This window comes from Toxotes jaculatrix, chromosome 13 (assembly GCF_017976425.1).
Source record: "Toxotes jaculatrix isolate fToxJac2 chromosome 13, fToxJac2.pri, whole genome shotgun sequence".
Lineage (NCBI taxonomy): Eukaryota > Metazoa > Chordata > Actinopteri > Toxotidae > Toxotes > Toxotes jaculatrix.
The window spans coordinates 19,289,479-19,314,161 of NC_054406.1; the positions used below are offsets into that span (position 1 = coordinate 19,289,479).

The 24,683-nt window shown below is 39.3% G+C and overlaps 1 protein-coding gene across 5 annotated transcripts in view; it reads right to left on the reverse strand.

The window, feature by feature from the left end:
• Window positions 1-15,672, reverse strand: part of phactr4a (phosphatase and actin regulator 4a) — a 29,547-nt gene extending 13,875 nt beyond the window's left edge. For 3 of the 5 annotated variants that reach the window (XM_041053017.1, XM_041053016.1, XM_041053013.1), the window contains exons 1-3: window positions 5,057-5,274; window positions 244-414; window positions 72-152 (exon numbers count right to left, since the gene is read on the reverse strand). In XM_041053017.1, coding sequence (XP_040908951.1) covers window positions 72-152; window positions 244-414; window positions 5,057-5,114 — 310 coding nt within the window. In that variant the 5' untranslated portion in view covers window positions 5,115-5,274. Of the gene's footprint in view, window positions 1-71; window positions 153-243; window positions 415-5,056; window positions 5,275-7,333; window positions 7,475-7,900; window positions 7,948-15,342 lie in introns of those variants that run through there. The other 2 variants (XM_041053015.1, XM_041053014.1) reach the window with 2 other exon arrangements.
• Between the last annotated feature and the right edge of the window lie 9,011 nt (window positions 15,673-24,683).

Genomic DNA, 24,683 nt, shown 5'->3' on the forward strand with positions numbered 1-24,683 from the left:
CAGTGTCAATGAAGACAGAGCCAATTCACCCATGGAATATTCTTTAATATAAACAGCTAAGCTCTACGTACCATTTTCTGGGATGTCCTTAAGAACTCCTCTTGCAATCAGCTCTTGGCGACTTTTTCTAACAGAAATCTTTCTTTCCAAAGCTGAAGAAAAGGAAAAATACATAAATAAATCCAAGCATAGAGTAATGAAAACAACGGGTGGAAACAGTAAGCCAACATGCGCCCAACATACCTATCGATGTTTCAGTGAACTTCTCACTCGGCTTCTTCTTTCTCCACTTCCAGGGCTTGAAGATCTTTCCCATTTTGGAGAACTTGCCTTTGCGCTTGGTTGGTGGTGTCCCCCCACCAGAGATTCCTTCTTCACCCCCTGCTGTGCTGTGTTGCAGATCAACGTCATCATCTGCATGAACATGACATAGTGGAAAACATGCGATCACTCATGAGCAGGTTTATTGATTAACACCAATGTGGCGGATAATGAAAAACGAATAACCATAATAACATTCATGCTGGATTTCCGTCTCGACAAAATAAACCTTTACAGGAAAATAAAAATAACTTTAGGCCTTATTTTGTCAAGCAGTTGTGACCTCTATGTACCCACAATAGTGCATTTCAGTAATAGTGCACGTCAGTTGCACTGATCACACATTTGATACACACATCTTGTTTTAAAGTGCAGTACAGTTCATTGTGTTCATGTGAATGTCACTGATAAGTCACACTGTACTGACAACCTGCATGTTCTTCATGCTTATCACAGTTCTTGGCCAGCCTCTATTACAAACTGGACACAATGGAATGTAATCTGCCCGCTAGCTGCTAGTAGCTTGTGACTATGTACACAATAATACAGTTCAGGCATCGACTGTGTCAGCGCTGGGATAGTGACAAGGTCTAACAATGAAACAGTCCATCTTTTCTGGCTCTTTGATCAGGTGAGTATGTCCATTTATAGGGCAGGGCTTCAACTCTAAGCTGCTGTTTTAATTAATGTGTCACAATAAAGGACCAAACCTCTAAACAAGGCTGGTCCAAATTCCACTCTTAATGTCTACTTAGCTGTCTCAACTGTCACATGGGAGTCACACCGTGAAATACGGGTACAGTCTCTTCTGGTATTATCTACAGGGTGGTGTGAATTAATGCGATTTTTGCCATGGTAGTGAAAGGTAGAGGATCATGTACCTTCCTCTGCATTTGTCTAAAGCTTCAATATTCTTCTTGTAAACCAGACTAAGGCATCTAAAATTGTAAGAATATGATTAAAACTGAACAAAAATAAACAAACATTTAAGCAGCAACTGTGACAGAAACCATGAGTCAAAATCCCCAAGGTTAGTCTTACACTACTGAAAATCCAAAGACAGCTATAACTGGGTGTGAAACCACTATTATAATTCCTGGGAGATGAGTCGTATGGCAGCAGTTACACAACACAGTGAAACATGGTAACCAGCTCTGAGGCGTGCAGAAGGCCTGTGGTTTTTGGTATCAAACCAGTCACTTAATTATTCTCACGTTCCTGCACTGCTCACAGTCAGACAAAACTGTAAGACCATGTAAACAGAATGTAAAACAAGGTGAAATTAAATGAAATAATGGGGAAAACCAACATTAACAGTGGAGGCAAAATGGGTTAGGTCAGACAAGACATGAGAAAAAAGTGCAAACAAGGTGAGAAGATGGGATCTCTGGTTTCATTTCACAAACACTATAAAAGACTGATTGCTACTGAGCTATGTCTGACAGAGGGGCGGCTGGTATTGGATTCTACAGGTTTGCAACGCAGGTGTTACACTGAGGGATTTAAAGTGGACTGTTATCTTTTATAATCACTACAGAAACCCATGTCCTGAGGATGAGTTTTTCAAGGTCACAGATAAATATAGACAATACTGTGAGTCAGAGAGGAAAGCTCAGGACACTAGGCTCCTTTGAGAGGGGGAGGGGACTTTGGAGTACATTGAATGCAGGTGTTAATGATTAATGCATGAGCTATTAATCACCTGCTAAAATCTGATCAATCAGGAATATAAGCGATGACAGTGCAAATGTCCACACGCTGGTTTTGTCCATAGGGGCATTTTCAGTGGCTGCCATCCAATTTCCATAGAGTTGAGATAAATGTGCCGTGTGTACAGTGGGCAACCACAATCAGACCACACGCCACTGACACAATACAAGGAGTTTTTCATCTGTCAGACAGGGTAGAGTTTGAGCTCCCCCAGACTGCAGCCCTTATCTAACCAGTCCATTTATGCCATTTATTCATGCAAATTCATCTGTTCCCCAGAAGTTTATGAACGCTGAGTTACAATTCACCTTTAAACATTACGATATGATCATGTTATTAATAATAAAAAAAGAAAAAAGAAAATGGAGCAGTTGTTTTTTTACTAAAAATGAAAATGGGCAGCCATTTGTGATCATTTGTGGCCTACAGCCCTTTTCATTGATACACGTTTGGGTTCGGCTCTTTTTCAGTGCTTTTCATGATCTAATTTAATTTAAGCTGAATGTCTGTGTCTGTCTGCAGTGTGCCACTGATATCTTTAGCTGGGGACTGTACTCTTTGCATGTTTCCTGGCCAAAACTCTACTTTTATAACTTCATATGCTTCAGATTTGTATTATGTATGTATGTGTTTCATCTGATTACAATGTGAGAAATTATGGATTACAAATAAATGGGATTTTATAATCTAGCAAGCAATGACAGCTATGAGTTACACAGCACTTTCAGATCCAGACTGCAACGATTAGTCAATTTAACAACTGAAGGAAAATTAATCGGCAAACAGTTTTATTGACCTAATCTATTAAGTCCTTTTTCTTATAAAAATGCCAAATATCTGAAGGTTCAGGCTTCTTTAATTTGAGAATTAGCTGCTTTTTTGTTGCAGGATACAGTTTTCTGATGTTTTATAGACCAAATGATGAATGAAATAATCGGCAACATTAACCGATAATGGAAATAATTGTTAGTTGCAGTTCTGGTACATATTTCCAAAGCCTGTGCCATGACCAATTTCAAACTATGTAGGGATGCAAATGACTGTTTTGACTATTCTCATTCTAGATTAATCACATGATTATTATTTTTTAATTGATTTTTGTACCAGAGTCAAAGATGACATCGTCAAATTTATAATTTTCTCAGGCAATAAAAAATAACCTCAAAAAACACTTTACAAAGGCAAGTCAGATTGGTTTCTATGTCGAAAATTTTTTTTACATTTCCTGTGTGCAGTTTGGCACACATGTATGTTATGATGAGTTGACTGTTCAGTTACACATATTAAATAATTTAGCATTTTTAATCTCAAACTATTTTGATCACTGATTTAATGTTCTTAGTTAATTTGTCAAGGCAAAGTGCCAAACATTTTCTGATTCCATTCTCTCAAATATAATATTCTGTACTGTAGGTCGGACAAAGAAAAGACATTTGGAGATGTCTTCTTGGCCTGTGGGAAATTAAAACAGGCATTTTCACAATGTTCTAAAATTTAACAGAAAAAAATCTTAATGTCTTTAGACAAAACAAACATTAACAGCAGGCCCAGGATTGATCATTTGCAAAAACACATATTTAAGTGAAGATTAATTTTCATTCAACCCAAGATGACCAAAGCTGATTCAAATTCTGTTAACACGAAAGTCTCTCCATAAATGTTTACGTTATTTTGTCTGCCCACGCTGCGTGGGTAGACTGTGAGTAAAGCAGGCAGTTGAACGGATGTGTGAAAATCCCATGCTGAAATGCAGGCACACAAAGGTCAGTGAACTCTGTGCAGCGTGCTGGCCCACACAGCTATTCCTGACACATAACCAGACACCAGTGGGTGTTAAACTGGGAGGGGTGGGGTGGCAGTGAACTGGGATACCACTGATGTGGCTTAGCTGCAGCAGAATCAAAGACGCCGACTCCAAACAGATGAGGTGAAAGACAGTCAAGTGGAACAAATATTACAATGCCGAGACTAAACACGAACACAAAGGCTCCAGGTCTGCATTTATAAACAGACTCTAAACAGGGAACCTGACAACACACACTTCCGTAAATTTTCAGCCACTCCAACTCCAAGAACTAATAAAACCACGAAAGCTGCACTAACCAGTCGGAGCTAATGCAATACCCTGGACTCCTCTGGTCAAGCTGTCCATATGACTCATGCCAATCACATGATACGATGACACCAACTACACAGAATAGCACGCCAGGGCCAAATATACATCTCTGCATGGAGAGCAAATATGTAACAAAGAGGATGTTCTTCTGTTACTCGTTTTATGTAAGAAAGAGTGTTGAAAAGTGTTTCAACAGGACGTCTGCAGTAAAACAGAAAGCAAATATTGATCCATCAAATTGAACGTAATTGAACAGGTCGTTGTTCGTGTTTAACAAACAGAAGGCCATGACCGAATTAAAGAAAAGAGGTGACAGACCAGTGGGTGGCCTGCTTTACAAAGATACTAGATTCCAGTAGCTGCAAGCTGTGTTATTAAGAGGAATTGTAGGTGTGCAAATACAACTAGAGAGGATCCTTCTTTTGACAGCAAAAACAAGTTCTGAATGTTTGAACTGTTATTAGCATAACCACAGAGTCAGGGGCTCTGTGGTTCACCGTACACCTGTGGACTACAACATGACCTGAGAAGTCATTTAAGTTAAAACACAGATCCACATGTGGAGAGATGGTGTCAGTAGGTGCCTTGTACGCTCAAATCTTGTTTTTCAGAACAGCTTCCAACAGGGAGATGGAGCGCAGAGTGCAGACAGAGAAAAGTTTGTGTGGTTTGTATATTTCACAATCACCACATTCCATCTGCAAGCATTCTTCTACACCTGTCTGTGCCTGTCGCCTTCCAGTTTCTCTCTGGTTTAAAAACACCTGCTCACATATACCCTCTCTCTCTTATTAGCCTTCCATTCTACACAAATGCAAACATGCTGGCCAAGTTTTTCCACGTCAAAAGACCGGTCAAAGTTGTGTTCGCAGGAACCATTAAGTGCTGAGCCTCTGGCCGCGGACTCACCCGTGTTGTGTTGGGCTGGTTGCTGGGCCACTGTCTCACTGCTAGCACTGTGTCCCATGCTACGGCTCCTGTCCCCACTGGCCTGCCGGGCCCTGCCTCTCCTGAGGCAGGAGAGGAAAACCTAAAGCCACCTCGCTCTTCTCCAACCCGACATAGAGCTCCTGTAACTCAAGACAGTCTTGACTGCTCACTTGCGTCGTTTAGTCTCTCTAGTCTTGCCCTCCCCCTCCCTTCAGCCTGTGTTATTTGGTATCTCCCTCCCTCCCTTCCTCCCTCCTTCCTTCGCTTTAAAACACAAGTACACTCGCTCACTCAGTTCTTAGGTCCCTCCCTTCTCGGAGCTCTGACTTCATGAATAAGGTACGCCAATAAGGTAATCCAGCAGTCTCAGATGCCTTTCATTCCCGAGAGCAGATTTTTTTGGGGGCAAAGTTCACAGTAGGCGAGCTTTGAGGTTTGGCAGGTCCAGCCATCAAGCCTTGAGGGATTTGCGATGTAGCGGGGGCCCCCCGCTAGCACCATTTCACAGACTGACAAAACACTACTCCCTGAAGGGTGATGGGCGGGCTCTGCAGGGTGAGGTAACTGGAGAAGTGGAAGGTGAGCTGGGCCAAGGTGGAGCTCAGTGCCAGAGAAGAGGAAGTGACACAGCGGATGTGTCCAGTGACTCTCCGGAGATTGTCCTTTTAAACTATGAAATGCATGTGTAAACGGATAAGGATTAGATATTAGCTTCTCTGTTTTACAGCTATAACTGACACAATTCCTCGACCACACCTTCCCCGGGTTTGACTGCAAATGTTTTTATTACAACTCAATTTGTTTTGAGTATAGTTTTACACACCATATCTCTCTAAATCCTTTGGTAACACACTGAAAAGACACAAAACAATATCTCATACATGAAGTGTCAAACACACAACACCCGGGCAGGAACATGGTCAAAAAAACCTGTCTAGAGGCTTTAATCAGAAACCTCTCCATGCTGGACACAAACAAGGGAGCAGGGCATCGTGTATCTGAACATCTCTATCTGAGCACTGTGTGATCTGGCTGTATGTAATCAGTGTGTGGGAGTTTGACAAGCTCCTCCTTGCACATTAGAGATAAAATCAGAGTGGGAAAAGGAATGTTACCCATTTTTGCCACTGCTAATCAGACCAAATTTTGTTTATAGAAAGTGATCCTTGTCTGCTCAAAGACAGTGCAGCGTCATAGCATGTTTGTGATGTATTTTCTCCACAGATGAGGGGATGGAGAGATAATATCATCAGCGTAAAATGTAGGAACATATTATTGATAGTATATACTACGATAAATTAGACTGAAACTTAAACTTTAGTTGAAAAAGGCCGACCTAAGAATAGGTTTGGTAAGCTGAGCGAGACCAAACTATCCCTGTGTTTTCAGACATTCAATACATCATAAGAAGCTCACTTCATCACATGCCACATAACTGTTGCTCCCTCTACAGTCCAATTAAAGCCACAGCACAGAAGAACAGCTCTGACACAGGTATGCATGGAATGTAAGACCACAGGCCGGCCTTTTAGTACAAGGACAACAATTAGGACTATAATCCTTGAAACCACTGGTAAATAAACAGGGATGACAAACAATTACATGTTCAAACTTATGACTCATCGCGGCATTGAAATGTTTCTCTCCTTTTCCAAAGAGAAGCAGCAGATGGAGACAAACACATTTCAGGCTTTTAAACAAGCCTGAGAACACGAAACCCAGGTGCACGAGAACAACAACTTGATGACTCAGAAAGATACTACTATAATATGTCATCATGACAACCCCAAAACATACAGTATAACATAACATTAGCCAACACACTGAATGATGTTGACCTTTCGGATCAAAATCCAAAGACACGTGAGGCATTACAGCTGTTCAACAGCCACGCCGTCTTGTCAGAAACACATCACTTTTAGAACAAAGCCAAGGAGGAAGTCCAGCTTATTTTTACTGCTTGGCCAAAGGGCCAGGCAGGGAAGAGTAGATCAGGCCTCCCTAATCTGTTCCTGCCATGGCCTAGTTGTCTATAAAGTGCTCATGGAGCCATGCCCTGTTCTACTTTGGCTTTGACTAAAGCAATAATGGATTATTTTAACTCAATACTGTCTCACCAAACAGACAAAGGACATGTTACCAGTCAAGAAAGCAGACTACAGTTTAAAGGAATTGAAAGAAGTCAATTCAAATGCATAAAAGTGTAAATCATCACATTTTTACACCCAACAACAGACAGAAGGCAGGTTTACTCACAAATGTATTCAGACTGCACAGCCATCCCAGGTATTTCCCACAGATGTCACAAATGAATAACAAAAGTTGAGCCTCGGAACAAAGATCCTCTGAGCAATGTGAGTGTATACGTGATACGTCGAGGTCGTCTAACGCCCGAGGTCAGTGGTGAAATAGACACAAGGCCACATGCAGCAGTGAGAGAAACCGGCAGCTCTGCTAACCTACAGGTGTGTCCTCTGGGTGAGGGCCAATCAGATAGCTGCAGTGTCAACAGCACAATGCGTCACAGGGCCAGCCCCTTAACGAACAGCTTCATAACATAGTATTGTGTTTGTTAACTCACCACTTTCTGTCATCATGATACTACTGTTGAGATAACATTAGTTTCACTACAGTCAGCATATACACTAAAATGACACCTTTAAAATCGGATGCAGTGTTTCATGAAGTTTTCTATGAAAAAGAAAAACTGAAAATCTGAAAAGTTTTTTTTTTTCTGTTTTTAAGTTTTTTTCTTTGAGTGAAAGCCTACAAATCGTAAAGTGCAGAATTACTAGAAACACAAAAAGGGGGAGTTTTTCTTACCAGGATTTTCCATCACAGTGTCACAGTGACACAGCAGTCAGCAGTTCCTGAAACAGATGAACAAATGGAATCGTTAATCGTTAAGGAAATGTATACCTTTAGTAGAATTTCAATTATATAGCACAATATAACGGACTACTTCATAATAGGATGTGAGTGTGTTTGATTACACGAGTTCTTGAAGAAGAGACAAACAAATGTTCTAGCTTAAATTACAGCTAATACAAAAAGTGAAACAGCATAATTTCATGAAGAGGTTGGGGGACTACAGGATCCCAAAGCAGCTGATACTGTTAAGTTAAACTTCAGTTCTAACAAAAGTTATTCCAATCACTTAAGACTCCAGTTTTCCATTATTACTCAGTAAATCAATGCATGACTCTCAGGGCACTTGAATAGATTGGATGTTCTCTGCAGCTAATGGTAGGGGGCAGACTGAAGCTGAACAAAAGCTCTGTTGTGTTAGCCAGGACAAAATAGTGCATTAATTAGCTCACACACTAACTAAAAAATCCATCCTGAATCCTGCCAGACTAAAGGCAAAGTAACAAGTATCATTCAGAATTTCTTTTAAAGACACATGAGAACAGCTGTCACCATTAATAAAATAGCAGCCAATTGCAGTAACCAGGGAGAATGGGAATACGTTATTTCCCACAGGAGTTGAGAAACAAGAGGCAAAGAATGAAATGCATGCGCTTAAAAGAAACACTGGCACAATTAAGCCCTTTGGTGTGAATAAATCACATTCGAGAAGGGATGGTAAATATGAGCACGCTGTGTGCAGTTTTCTTTTATAAATCATCCTACATGATGTGATGTCTCACAGATAATTCTGCTTCACCTCCATACCCGAGAGAGTGGAAAACAATACGCTCTGTTTTACACAGTAATAAATACACTGAATCAAATATTGATTTGGAAACGTGATAACTGCTACTGTGGGACAGAACGAGAGATTCTGTGATGGAGTCATTTTCATCAGGCAGCCTCGCTGACATAGCTGTGTATTTCATAGGGACTGGGCTTGTTTTGAGACATTCAAATTACACTAGTTGAAGTTTATTGTGTAAACCTGGCTGCTGAATTGTACTGTGTTATACAGGGAGGCATTTCTGTTATTTGGCATATCCTTATTAATATAAATGGGGTGGACAAAATACTAGAGATATACATTTGTCCCATATTAAAGCTTAAACTTGAACCATGGTTTTATTTATGGGTCTATCTGTGATGTCTTCTGCATAACATATGAAACCACAGTGAAAAATGAAACAACTGCTAAAATACACATGAAATCTGACGGACTAAAATAAGAAATTTCTTACTGAAGCCCAGACACCTGAGTGAAATGGGTGTTTCTATGTTATGCAAATTAAACAGGAAGTCTGTGAAAATAATGTAAACATTTAGAAGATGTCACATAACAGCATTCAACAGGGACAGTAACAAAGCAGCAACTTTACCAACTGACACTGCAAATGCAGATTTCAACTTAATGAGTAAACAAACAGAAAGACCTGACAAGGACACACTGAAGGAGTCAGTATTTCACAGTGTGTGCATTTGAAGGAGAGACAGACTACAACTTTAACCTCTATAACAGTAAAATATGTGTAGTTCAGAAGTTAATAAGGCAGAGCTCCAGGCTAGCATCTTTCAGTAGTAGCACTGGTGCTCACTACTAAAATTTTAGGAGCACCAGCACTAAATTTGAGCAAAACTTTTCGACATACCACTCAACACATTCATTCATTCATTCAGAACTGCGCGAGCCATTCCTGTCGGAAAGAGTAGTTCTATGCCTTTTTCAGCACGAGATTATCTGCTGATTCCTCATCTGAACTGTCCTCATCAAAAATTTAGCACTGTAGTGCAGTGGGTCTCAAACTTTTTCTGGCATGCCCCCCTTCAGAAGCTGAAAAAACTTCATGCCACCTCCCACTCCACAATTCTTATCAATTATTTGACAATGCCAGGGAAATCAACTCATAAAAAAGGATCCAAGTTGAATTTTAGCAAAATAAAGGTCAGCAAACACAATCCCACACAGCGTTGTCCCCATCCCACGCTGTCATGATGACAAGAGCCTTGCAACTTGCATTACCTCTCCACTCTAATCACTCTCTATCTCTCTCACACTCAGATTCTTGCTCCCTCATGGTGTTTCAAATGATATATGATGATTTTTTTTTATTAAAAAAATAAATAGCACAGCGTAGCATTGTCTCCAAAAATGGTTGCAAAACTAACTAGACTAAAAACTAAATAGACTAAAAAGTCTCAGTCAGGAGCCAAAGCAAATTCTGTTTTCATAAAGGAGGCCATCATCAGTTTGATCTAAGTTACCATGCAAATGTAACGGTGCTTGATGTCTCAGGTCAGCCTTTCAAAGTCATTAACAAGCACTTCTTAAACCACACTTGACTCGGTTTGACCTCATTAGCTCCGACTTGGCTTTATGAAACAGTTCAATCCTGGTTCACTATGTCAGATTAATTCAAGACAGACTTTTCACAGTAAGCTCTGTCGGTCATAGCCACCTTAATGAAACACCCCTCTAGAGCCTAGAGCCCTCTAACAGTCACTGCATTGTTGTTGTTTAGCAGCAGTCAGTAAGTAACCAGGAGCAGCAAGCACTTAAATTACTTTCTAGACACTAATGGCAATAACACCAACACTGTTTAGTTACAAACTCCCAATTTTGAATATCCTGCAGCTTTAAGACAGAGCAGCTAGGCAGAGGAGGAGCGAGCACGGTGCCAGCATCAAGGTCATAGGGACATAAGCAGCTGAAAATGACAAACTTACATACAATCTGTGTTCCCTGTGAGCTTCACAGTAACTATTCAAATGATGTCCCTGACTGTAATTGGTCAAAATCAGCAGGTGCGGCTATATCGTGACGTAGACAGGGGAGGGTCCAAACAGCTGTATCAGGCTGCACTTTGGAATGTCAAGTCCCTTGACAACAAACAGGTAAAACCCAACCTGTGTGACTCAATATGTGCACTGCAGAATAAAAGGGAGAATGCAGCTTAGCAGGCAAGTACTTCACCTGCTTATCAGATGGACTAGACCAAGTTCTTATGTTATTTGTTTATGTTATTAACGCCTGATAGCTTCTCTGTAAATTCAGCTTTCAAATGTAGCCATGATGAAAGAAAAGTACTATAGGCTAGTTTATTCAGATTAACTTCTACTGAGGATAGTTGATCTTGGATCTTTGACATGTTTGAAATGAATGAAACAGTCTGACTGCAGCAGGAAGCTGGAACAAAGTGACACAGGATACATCACCACATACGTCATCACCACAGACAAAAATACCAAGAAGCTGTCATACTACTATGAATCCATTACCTCACGTGCAAACTACAGAACCAACTCTGCCCTGAGCTTTTAAATCGGCTAGTAACAGCTTTTTTAAATAGTGGACAACCCTCTGCCTGGTCAGCTTTGGTTCAGTCCAACTGGTTTGACAAGTTGTGGCATATAATGTACACACAGCACATGCTCAACAGCTGCAGGCAGGATTACATGTCTGTACTGTACTCCACTTCAAATGATCCACCAAAAAGGCTAATGTCCACTTCTCTAATGTTAAAGTAATGTCCACAAAACTCATTATATACAACGCAGAGGATTCAGAGAAGTGCCTCTGAGCCTTCAGATAAAAATTCAGTTAAATCCTAACAGTGACTTAAATAAGGTAACTGAGCTCCTGGCAAAATAAAAAGGTTAGCTTACACTGTATGTTCATTTACTGTGGCAGCACAGAGCTCTGATAGCAAACTATGCTACAGAGAAAATAAAAAAGGCATATAATCATTTAATGGTTTAAGACAGGGTTCATCTTTCATAAACCTGAGAATAAATAGTCTGATTGTGTAAATGACTGATTTTGCATTTATTTCCAATAAGTACCTACAGCTATCCTCAATAGAACCAAGGCATATCTAAAAGAAAAACTAACAGACCTACAGTTTCTGTATGCTCAGCAAAATCACTGCCTGCATATCAATGTCATGAAATACACAAAATATCTTGAACTAATAAACAATGATAGCCCAATTTATTTTCTTGCCATTTAAAAAGAAAGAGGCTTAATCCATTTATTATTCATTGTTTCCAACCTGCCCATAAGAGAGAGAAGTCGATACACACTTGAACTCACAAATAATTCACTAGATAAAGTTCAGCACCACTGCAACCCAATTCTGTTCTCAAATATCCTCCCGGTGCAGCGGGCCCAGGACAGCTCCAGCTCTGAAGGGCAACAATTAACCGGTGCAGGCTGGCAGCAAAGCAAACACAGACGTGAGTTAATGTTCACCGCTTTGTGAGCATACGAGCCGGGAACCTAAGCTGAGCCAGCCTCCATAATGTAAAGCTGAAGCCCTCAAGAACATGTACAGACACACACACAGGTTCACACCCAGTCCTGTCATTATCATACAGAGCATCCAAAGGTTGATGAGGTGGCAGCCTCGTCTCTGAGTTAGCTTATGCTTGCTTTCCAGAGCCACTCTTTGCATGCATTTCTTTGTGTATCAGGCCCACATGGAATATCTCTGCATTAGAAAGCGTACAACTCAGAGAACAGCAGGCAAAATGGCAGCCTGATTTTCAGGTTTAGCAACAGGATCCATCAGCGGTACTGCAGCACTTTCACACGAGTGCAAGTGTACACCTTTGTTATATCTCTTGTTGAGGTGAGGCTTCAGACCTGTTTGCACAATAAGGCTGCAATACCTTGAGTAATTTATAAAGTATTTAGGACAGAATATTACTGACATGTCAGTATGACTAAATTCTGCAAAAATGTCAGTACATTTCATTATGACAAATACAAATAGGTGTTTATAGTTGAACAATAAAGAGACTGCTTAATCAGGTTGTAAATGAACAGGTGGCTAACCATTATGCTTGTATGGTTGCATCATAATACTAATGCAGGTAATAAACTTCATCACATTGCAAAAGATTTCCAATCATTGTTTTACAAACATAAACATTCCTTAATCGTGCAACAATGGAGACAATTACAATCACAGCAGACGGTGAGTTATTAATATTTGATGAGTCTAATTTCCATGTTTACTCTAGAAAATGGTGTGTAAGTAAATAAATAAATAACTCAACTTTCCTGAAGTTTAATATAAAGAAAAATATAATTCACTGATTCTTTAACTGTCATTTACTTTTCTTCATGTTTTTGTATTCACTTAAAATACAATTCTTCTTACTTTCCACAATAATAACTGATCTAGATTTTCAAAGTGCATAATGAATTCAACTAATGCCTTGAAAGTCACTTCACTAGTATCTAAGCCATGATAACCATGGCGTAATCACTCTCATAAATCAAAGCAAACATTAGAAAGACACAGAAAAGATTGCCAACCACCCCTGTCAACTGGTATCATGCTACTTTGAGCAGCTTACTGCCTCGTTTGTTGGTTGTCATCAAAGTAAAACACACACACACAAATTAATTCATCTAAGACTGCAACATCTAACCACAGACTCTGAATTCACAGTGTTTATTCACACAAATATAAAACCAAGCCCAAGGCACTTTCCTTTTGTAGTAATGTTAGCAGTCTAACTGTAAACAAACCTTATTAATGAATATTTTTACTCGGTTCTCATAGAACCGATGTGCTGGTTTATCATAACACTATGTGGCCTAAGCAAAGCAAAAACTATTCCGAAGATTGCTGCATGATGAAAGAAATTTTTTAAATCAGTTGTGCTCTGTTTGCACTACGTGGTAGTTCATAAATTTTACACAACTCTGTTGGTCCACTGTAAGCTCCCAATTAGCTCATTAATAACTCCCAGGTCATCGGATAAAGGGGCAGTGCTCTGCAAAGCTGAGAGGAATACAATCAGCCATTGTGCCAAGTTTCATTCTGCAGACTTAGCAATCACTAAATAAAGAGCCAAACGGGAGTTTGTTTGAGAACAAGCTGCATGGATCTCAATGAGCCACTGTCAATGGCTAGCTGATAATGGCACACACATCTGATTATATAAGACACACACAAGACCCATAAGATTCAAACACTCAGACAACTTCATCTCAACAAATCTGTTTTCTATTTATTTCTATTCAACCAACCACAGTAGCTTGTTTTTATCAAATTCTACTTTCCAAAATCAAAATTAACTCAAGAGGAGGATGCACAATGCCGTTTTAGAAATCTTTCATCTGTCTCTAGAGTCCGATAACTTCCCACCAAATCTAATTTAAAAACATTTAATGTTTAGATTTTGGAATACATTTCGAACTACCTGCCAAACTCCACAGCAAACATGACCTCTTTATGTAGAAAATTACCTCCAGACAAACAAGTTAGTTATCTGCCAAAGATTACTGTCACATGCCATGGTGGAAGTTCATTGCCCACCATTTGAATCCTCTGAAAATCAAAGCCAATGTCCTGCAACATGCCCCATCACCCCCAATCCCTTAACCTCATTCCATATTGCAACCCACGTTTATGTATTTTATGAGATGAAATGTACCAACATCACCTCTGCTCGGTGAGTGAGATGTAATCCTTGTGAGGCACAACAATCCAGGACTATGTGTATACAAAGCACAATAACATGAATGACCTGATTACAATGCTGTCTATCTAGAACAAATACAATAAGCCAGAACTCCTTTTGTCTTCTCTCCTCTAACAGCCTGCGTTGTCCTATAGGGCGTATTACTGCTTTCAGTCAGTACTAAAAGCACCGGGTGCTTGTTGGAACAAGCAGACGGGCCTGTGAATGGAATGCTGTGGGATACTTCACAGAGAGGAAGGCTGCTCCAAATCATGTACACCTGAAGCTTTCCTGCAGTCACTGTAATATAATGCTACAACTGCAATGCAAAAGCAAATGCAAATGTACGTTTGCGTTAGAAGAATTACAAAACAATAATATATATAATATAAATATAAAATTCATAGGTTTCAACATTCCTGTAATGGTCGCGTGTTCTGAGTACAACAGGCAGCCAAACCGGACATAATAAGAAATAAATAAGGTTTGTTTTTTTGGTTCTTTAGCATCGCCTTATTGCTAACAATACATGGAAACTAACAAGTCAACATCAGACAGGTACAGGTAGTGGGTAACTGTGGCTAACTGAAGAAAGTTAGGCACATTATAACACAGTCTCTTTTCGGTCTCCCTGTTCAGTCCCCCTTTCTTAGTTGACCAGCCAAAAGCAGGTTTGAGAGCTAAAGATAGAAACGTATTACAAACAGTGCTGGCATAATGCTAATCCTTGCCTGTTGCTAGCTAAAGTAGAGTCAGCAACAGGTGGCTACTGTCCCTGTACTGTAGCATTAGCTTTGTTAGCAAACCCAACTCAGCCCACACTTGTCATTCTAGCTAAAAAAAAAGAGACGTTTGTCTAAAGGCGCACAATAGCTACTCACCTTTTCTAGTGACCACTCAAATCCCACTGTGAGGTAAGTATCCGAAAAGCAGGAGACGTGTTTTCCCTGTGTCTCGTTGACCCCTGCTTACTTTTGACACTTGTCGCTGCTGTCCATCACTGAGAGAAAGCAAGGCGGAACTAGCTTCACTAACTACCTTCTGACCCAAATAAAGTCACAAAAGTAACTTTTTGACGCAGGCGAATTAAATAAAGCATTGAAGCATCGCCTGAACTTTATACCAAATGCCAAGAGAAGTTAAATATAGTATTTAAAACCTCTTTCTTTACCTTTTGCTGTCAAAAGGTGTTGCACATTAACTCGGTGGGAAGATTAAATACTGTCGCGCATGCGCATATCTCAACAGGGTGGTTTCTGCCCCCACCAGTCAAAAAAAAAAAAAATCTGTACACAAGCCACAAACCTCAGGAACCACGTGACCTCGTGAACTCTCAGTGTTAAAACAGAAAACACATATTGATCAAGGTTAGGTGAAAAAAAAGTGGTTAAGATACGGTTAAGGTTTTGAAACTAAAACTCTTTGGTTAGAGAGGTGGGATAATAAACGGCTGTCGACATGGTTAGTCGGGTATTTATATTGTTTGTCCCCTCTCATCTGAAATATCACCGTTTGAAATAATTACAATCGCTTTGTTAAATTCAGTGTTGTCATGAACTCTAGTAATGCAGCCACACAATTCGCAAAAACAATGAGGTAGGTTAAAAAATTAACTAAATAAAATATATTCTGTACAATGATAGTAATATACTGTAATTCACTGTATGTTTGTGCATCAGGTAGATATTCCCAAAATATGTGTGTAATATATGAATAATTTACACAATGTATATGCACATAGTAACGCTATATACAGGCAGCACTTCAAAGATCATCAGCACGTTTGATGGGTAATGCAATCCAGGTGAGCAGTCTGTCTTGTTATGAGGAGAAAAAAAACAAGAGACTTTAGGAGTTTCCTTTCAACACAGAGACATCATTGTACAGAGCAACAGCATCAATCATAATAAATAATATAATAATCACATTTCATTTTCTTTTTAGTTATTTTTCCAGACATTTTAAAAATGAGTGGTACACACTGCATTTCATTATACATAATGCTTGTATTAAAACCCCTTTTCATGAAAAATGCTTCTTGTAGAAAAGATATATTGAAAAGCTTTTGAAAACAGCTTTTGAAAACAAACAGGTCATGCATTAACATATATTTCTCTACTACATTTGATTTGCCAGTTATCTTGGAGTGTATTACAGTTCTGGACAGTTCTATAACTGTTGAGTCTAATTTAATTGTATTTAACTGAAGTAAATATTGAAGGGATGCTGATATTATAAAGGAAAACATTTGGATTTGATAATATTAACATGACCCTTCCTCTGTGTAGATCTTGACTGAAAATGAGAAATAGTGAAACTGCAGATATTTTTTCTTTTAAAAACACTGACATGGACAAAGATTTGTTCTGTTTGTACAATGTTTATTGGAAAATTCCACATGCAAAAGAAGGTAGGCTACTGTGTAAATTTTAAGATAGACCCAGTCTGATCTTTTTGACACATGAGCATGCCATACATCGTTTGTCTGCAGAAGGTACAGTACATATTTTAAAAGTTTGAAGAGTGTGATCTCTTCTGGTCATTTGCTGAACTACAGGCCATGAGTGCAGTACATGTTTTTGTAGACTATACACCATCGGTCAGTGGCACAGATTTGTCTGCCATCTACTGGACGGGCAAAGACTCTGTCATGTATAAGTGTATGTATAAAAGTTGCTGGATGACTCAGAAAACAAAAACTCAATCAAAAATTTATTAAAATATATTTCATCTAATTCCAGAAATAAATACAACCAGAGGTATGTATTTTTGACAGGATGTACCTGCTGTGATGTTAAATAGACATTCTTGCATTAAACTTACACAAACAGGAAAGAACAACAGACATAAACAGAGACTTCCCAATAATGTTTGCAGTAATCCAAGAACAAGGCATCGATGCCAGAGCTGATAGTGGTACAGTTCAATTCATGCAACTTTGATAAAATTTATGTGCCCTTTGTTTGCCTGGCATTAGGAAGTACAGTGCTGCCTGCTGTGAGAATAGCAGCCACAGCCATTCCCAGTCTGGAGCTGTTTTCTCTGTTGAATACTCGCCCGAGCAGCTCTCCGTGTGAGGAACTGTTGGGTATGAAAGAAAAGTCAGACAAAAGCAAGCGTGCTTGTGACCTTTAGGTGGACCCAGTCTAGTCTCACAGCCGTAGACTGGGATTCCCGCCCTCTTACTGTATTTAATTATAGTGCCTTTTTATGATTTGATTCTCAAGTGTAAGTAGGACAGAGCTCTTATTGTCAAAGAGCTGGAACAGTAAGATTCAAAGGAAAGAAAAGGTGATGTAGTTCTATCTAATGACAGCAATGTCCTAAATGACTTGCAGCATGTATTAGTCAGTATTTCTACCTCTTAAAGCTGTATTCCTTCATAACATAAACACACAATCAGCAAGCATAACACAACATGTCTAGATAATTAGAAGTAAACAAGACAAGGAAATTAATCCAGTCCAATGGCATTATACATGGCAAACTTAACTCCCACTCAGGAAAACTGCTCAGTGAATATATATTAAATCCATGTATCTTACACAGTGTTCTATTATAATTAAAACTACACTTCTTATCCATATACTGATAAAACACATCCACATACTGATAAAAAAAAATGTAGCATAAAACCTCACATACGAGGGGTCATTGATAAGTTTTTGGCTTAAGGTAGAAGGAGTTATACAGCTCTCATTACATGGGCGTGCAGTTCAACTCTTTGAGTGATTATGCAGAAAGTTTGGCTCCTAAAATCGTAATTAGACCATAAACATATTAATAACCCCTCACAAACCACAGCAGCAGAAGTTGTCTACACGCTGAAATGTGTCTGTGGTCTGGTTTATGTTGTACAAACTAAAAGAGCTTATCTGAGCATATCTGAACACAAAACTGCAATACACATAGAAAACGTGAATTATGCTATTGTTTGACATTTCACACAGGCTAACAATGGGTCAGCAGCATCACTAAAGTTTTGGAGAATAGGATGTGGCACTTGGATGTTGGCTATGGCAACTCCCAGCCTTGGATCCACTATCCACTAGATCTGAAATCCTGTTCAACCAATTATCCAATGACAATTGTACATGTTATATAGGCTCACTATATATGTCTTTGTCTTATTGCTTTGTCCATTTTGACTCTGATGAAGACACAGTGGTGTTGAAATATTTGGCTGGCTATTTGCACTATTAAAAGCTGCACATCGACCAGTGTGCCCAGTCCCTTTTATCCCCTTAATACTCATCAGATGTCAGAAATAACCGAACTGTCCTTCTTTTAAGAACAGTTTTAAGTTGTCTGAAATTGAACAAACTCATCAAATACATGAAAAAAATTTCCCAGCTTAATAGATAGATAGATAGATAGAAACTAGGTTGTGAAAACACAGCTTCCCTGCAAAGATGTGTTAATTAATAACTTTATTTATGAATGATGATCATCATTATGGTCATTAATACTTCTTACTGGCTGATCTTACAGTAAAATCCCCAGTAGACATAAGAGTCACAGAAACACACTGTTCTTGAACATTTTGTACATGTTCTTCTGTTTCTAGTGATTTTCCACAAGGCAGATTCAGTTTTGTCCCGTATAACATCCCACCATGGATACATTTCCTCTTAAAAGAATAATTTGCCAATCAGCACTGGGATCTTGCATGGAACACCCTCATATTAAACTTAGAAACAGTGAACAAACAGAGGAAACCTGCGTCTCTGAACCCTGAAAAGGCAGACTATAAATATGCTAGATAGTCCCACCGTTTTACGGTGAATAGAATTTTCACAATACATGCGCTCTTTGATTAGATTCACCCTCTTCTGTAAATTTATAATTAGTCAGCTGGATTATATTTCAGCTTTTGTTGTGTCTCTTTTTTTAGATGCTCATTTCCTGTGACAAATTTGGACGATCTGACCATAAATTCTATGGATGAATAAGAGGGAAGCTGCGCTGATTCTTATCTGCTCAACTCACTCAACTACCTGTCAGATTTTAGAACAGATTAATAGATATCAGACGGCTCGCAGGAGTTTCACGCTGCGCCCTCACTCAAAGTCGTGAACCAGATTTAGCATTTCTGTGATTAGAACTGAAGCAGAACATTGATGGCCAAAAGGATTTTTGCCAGGAGAAATCACTTTTCCCCATCCAAAAACAAATTTTAACGTTTATGATACAAGTAAAGTCTGTGTGTTCTCTCCTATGTCTGCATACATTTTCTGTCCACAGAGAAAAGACAACACAGTTCGGGGGGATGGAAGACTCTAAACTTCTCACACATGCACCCGTGATGAATGTGTTTTCCTGTCTGTATGCTGGGATTTGTCCCTGTCTCCTCATGTCCCTGAAAAACAGTTATGGAAAAATAAATGTAGTGAACACACGGCCTGCAGTGTGGGTAGTGCTTTGATGGCGTTACACTGATAATGGCTTGTATGAAACCACAGAGTTATCCTTTCCTTACTTGGCACTCTGATTTTAAGGGTCATCACACATTTATAGCTTTCAGACTTACTGGACTGCAGCACATATTTAGATGTTAACTAAATGATCATGACTTTCAGTCATTTGTAATTGTGGCTGATCTTGTGCAGCCTAATATCTAGCTACAGTATTGGCTAACCCAAATAGATGGTGACCCTCCTGTGGCTACTTTGAATTTGGAAGGTCAGCTAAGCTAACAACTAACCCAAAAGCTGCCAAGTAACTATTTATTATCACTGTCAGATAAAATGGAATAAAAAAAGAATTAGTTTCCTGTCGTAACGGTTACGTACAGTTGGAAAAAGTGAAACTGCAAAAGTACAAATGTGGGTTATATTTGGTTGCAAGTGTGAAGCCACTGACCTGATAATAGAGCCGCCTCCGTTTCCCTTGTGTCAATATGCAGGAAACAGAAAGAAAAACAATACGCTCATCACTGTGGGCACAGAGGCTGATTATAAACTGCCCTATCACAGCTTCACTCAAACATTAGATAAGGCAATGCCAAGCTATCCTGAAAAACACACCAAGGGTGACTCATGATTATAACCCTCTTTACTGACCTTTAGAAGCTGGAATGACAACATCAGTACATGAATGACTGCACTGACACTGAACATCATTTCCTCATCAATCAGGTTCATTGCGAGCTGTACCGTGCAACACTTAGAGACCTTCTGAAATAAACAGTGTTTTTAACCAATAAAGCTAATTGGACATCTGTTGATTATTTCAGTGCAAATTAGGCCACAATATACCATACGACTAATGTTGCTGGCTTAATGGGATGCGATATAAGCTTTACGTCAACAAGTGTTGGGACAAGTGGAAACTAACTAACTGACGATTAGAAAGGCTTCAACTGTCCCCACTGGATAGCTGGGTTGTTAAAGCAGAAAAACAGGAAATTCAAACATCAAAACAGAAAGGACACATAGATATATTGGTGGGATGCAATTAAAACTGAGGCACTTATACTTTTCTTGAAACCACTTTATACAGTATTTCTACTCAGCTACAATTAAGTTAAATTAAGTTAAGATTTCAAAATTCAAAGTGTAACTTTACAGTTTTCACTCCACTACATTATTTTGATGAGTAGAGTGTTTATGTGTGTGTCTATATATCTATCTATATCTATATATCAATATATATATACGTGTGTGTGTGTGTGTATGTGTATGTATATGTATATGTATATGTATATAGATACACACACACACATATATACATACAAATGATAATATGTTTGACATGAAAATATAACAAAAGAAATATATATTAGCAAGGTGAAATGTGACACTGTTATTCAGGGCAAATAAAAAATGTGTGACACCTTATCTTTTAGCGTCAGTTCAACAAAGTGTCGGTGGACAGAACACAAACAAGGTATTATGTCTGGTTTCACTGCGTCATTTGCAAGCCCTGCTCACGTTCCCTTGTTGGTGGAATAAGCACATTAATTTGACTTTATCACACAATGAAGTACAGGGGTGTGGCGTCTGAGTTTGTGCACCTGGTGTCTGAAGGAGAAAACACTCTTTCACACAACTGGAAAATATGTGGATGCTATTGTCGGACAGGGATCCTGAAGTTGTCTGAGAATCCTTATACCTACAAAGCACTCAAAAAGAAATCAGCACCAGACACCATAAGTGGCTATTTTTATGCAGCCAGCTGACACAGCTGACAACCGCAAACCACCAAAAGAAAGTAGGTAATGAGCTCAGTTAAGATGTGGCTCACAGAGACACGAGAGACTGAAATTTCCAATTAGAGAAATATTGAAAAACTTAGATAGTGTATGAGCCTGAAGGCTGATACTACAATCTTTTAGGGGATCAAAGGAACAACACAAATCGCTAATGATGCAATCTCACCTCAAATGTGAGTTCTTGCCCAATTTTCCTGTCAGTTTTATCTGAAAAGATAGGTGCAGATGAGATTTGTTGTTGTTTTAAAGTGACTGAGAATCTGATGAGTGCCGGGATAATTGAGAAACAAAACGAATATCTGATGGAGCAGTCAGCTAGGACCACAGAGCTCTAGAAACGTCACCTGCAGTGGGCTGACACCACTTAGGTTAAAAACAGTCCTATTACAGCAGTTCTAAAACCCTGAAACCAGGTTTGAGTCTAAGTGAATCAGTCAAAGTGAATAGTATTTTTCCATAACTTGTCAAGGGGTTTAGGAAAAGTACAAAAGCCTTATCTGAGCAAATCTAACACAAAGGTCATACTGAGAATCTGACGAGTGACAAATTTAACACAAAGCAAATTAGGTTTTCTGTCAGGACTGGACCGAGTCTGTCTGTCAGGGATGACACATCGTCTGTTCAGCAGCGTGACTGCACCGAGCAAACACCGTTTTATGATGGCCAGACAGGTGGATAGAAGATTTATGCATTACACTCACTGGGAGCGTTACAGTGTCTAGTCATAACATTCAAGTAGTAGTGTTTGCTTTATTGTTGGGGAATTCACATCTTTATAGCTTATTGGTGAGGCCCAAGAACCTTTCATGTGATAACCAACCATAGCCAATGTTGTAGTGCTAAAGGAGAAGGTGATTTAACCGTCAGTTAATGTTTAAGCAAAATAGGACCAGTTAAAATTAAACAAAAATGGCAGACGAACCTGAATTCTACTCTTCAGCTTTAAAAGAACCAGGCTGCATGTAACTTACAGCAGGTTCATATAACCGACCAAAATATTTATTGACTCACTGACTGACTACCTTTCCTATCCTTGTCCCTGTCTTGGGAGGTCAGGGAAATGTCCTCCACATTCACTATGAATACTATTAGTGTCAAACAGATTCACACCATATAATCTTGAAACGGTGGGGAAGTTTAATTTACGGTCAGCTCTGGTTTTCACCTCCCGGCATCACCACTTGGAAGATGACACCCTCAAGCTGTAGAAAGTCATCCATTCTGAAAGCTCTCAGCTAATGAAGAATACGTTTTACTTATATCAGCATGAAAGATGAAAAAGGAAAAAGTGCAGTGTAGTAATTTGCTTGTTTCATCTAGTTGTATACATACAAATCAAGTCAGCATTTGACTTTCTATTTTCTTTCTGTACTAGGTGCTGACACTGATTTCAGCCAAGGTGACCTAACTGTGACATCCTTATACTATGTCAAATTTCATTTCTATTGCACATTTACTCAATAAATGCTTAGACATTTTGGTAAATAAACTTTATCGTGCCTTGTTTCGGTCTCCACCACCTCTGCAGAGAAGTATCTGTCTCTTTAGTGGCTAATGACTCCATTGTTTTCACCTTGTTGCTGACGTAGGCTGTGTACAATGGGTTTTTAAAGCTCAGAGGAGATGACACTGATGAGAGCAGTGACTGAACCTAACAGTGAACTGATGGGCCAGAAAACACTAAGTTAAAAGGCGGTAGGAAGCACAGTGATGCTCAGTGGAACTGGAGAATTGAGTGATCATTCTTTGTGGATTTGTCTCTACAAGCTGCTCCTATACTCATGTGAGCCATAATTAATATAAAAATATTGACTATAGTGCTTTAAAAAGAGATGTTTTATGCTTTCAAGCACCAGTTGCATGTAATCTCATGGACCAGATTGGAAATGTAAACTGTGACTCTGTGAAGCTTCTTACTGTTCACACAGATAAGACTTTGATTCTCAGCTTTTTCTTGTGTAATAAGCTCTGTAGATAGCCGAGATAATAACCGATCAACTAGTCCAAGAAAAACATTATTTTGTCATGAGCTGCATAGCTTATTTTATTAAGGCCAATGTTGAGTCTGCAGCCTATAACATCCTCTGTAATACAGAGGCTCCCTTTTGCCATCAAAATTCAATCAGCTAACAGGCTTAAAATTTTTAGGTAAAAAAAATCCCCCCAGTATTATCAGCATCTATCTTTTCAGTGATGCACTGTTGTCTGTTAATAAATAACTAGCAATCTTGACAGTGCCAGATACCAAACTTTTTCTGATGAAAGCTTCTGGTCCAATATATGCCTGGGTCCGCAGCCCAAGTCTGACCCACATGCTTCCACATCTGGGCTGGTGCTGGCTGGTTATCATCCAGTGATGGCTGACAGCCAGGAAGATTTTCCGTGTGTGTGCCAGAATTCGGCCACATGTGGAGGCAGTATCTGACCGTCATGTTGTATGTGGCCTGGTGCTGGGCCGAGGAACCCGGCATACTCTAAGCTGGAAAAAAACACAAATATTGAGCAATTGAGGATCCATAGATAATTAGATAATTAGATAATTTGCAACATTCACTTCATTTAACTGTTCAACAAAAGAGCAATGGTTTGCAGACGGGACACACAGAGGATCGTATTAACATACCAATAACACAAAGAGTGTAAGGAGTGTATTTTGAATGTATTTCAAAAATCATAACCTCCTTGATGGACGCTGTTACATAAAAAGGAAAGAAAAACAAAAATGTAGGACGTGGTGCCACAGGCTTCCAGTGCCACCAGGAGGATCCTGGCCTGTCTGAACTTAGCGTTTCATGCACTGAACAACGTCTGAACCGCTGAGCTGTCACTCACAGACTCGTTAGCCACAGGGAACACATGCCTGGAAAAATCCCTGCAAACCAAAGGTCAGACAGCTCAAACAAGGGAACTGGCAGGGTAACCCCCAAAGACGACAGTGAGGGAATCTGATCAGTAAGAAAGAAGCAGAGGGAGCTGTAAAGAAAAATACAAGTCATTTTAGTAGTTTTA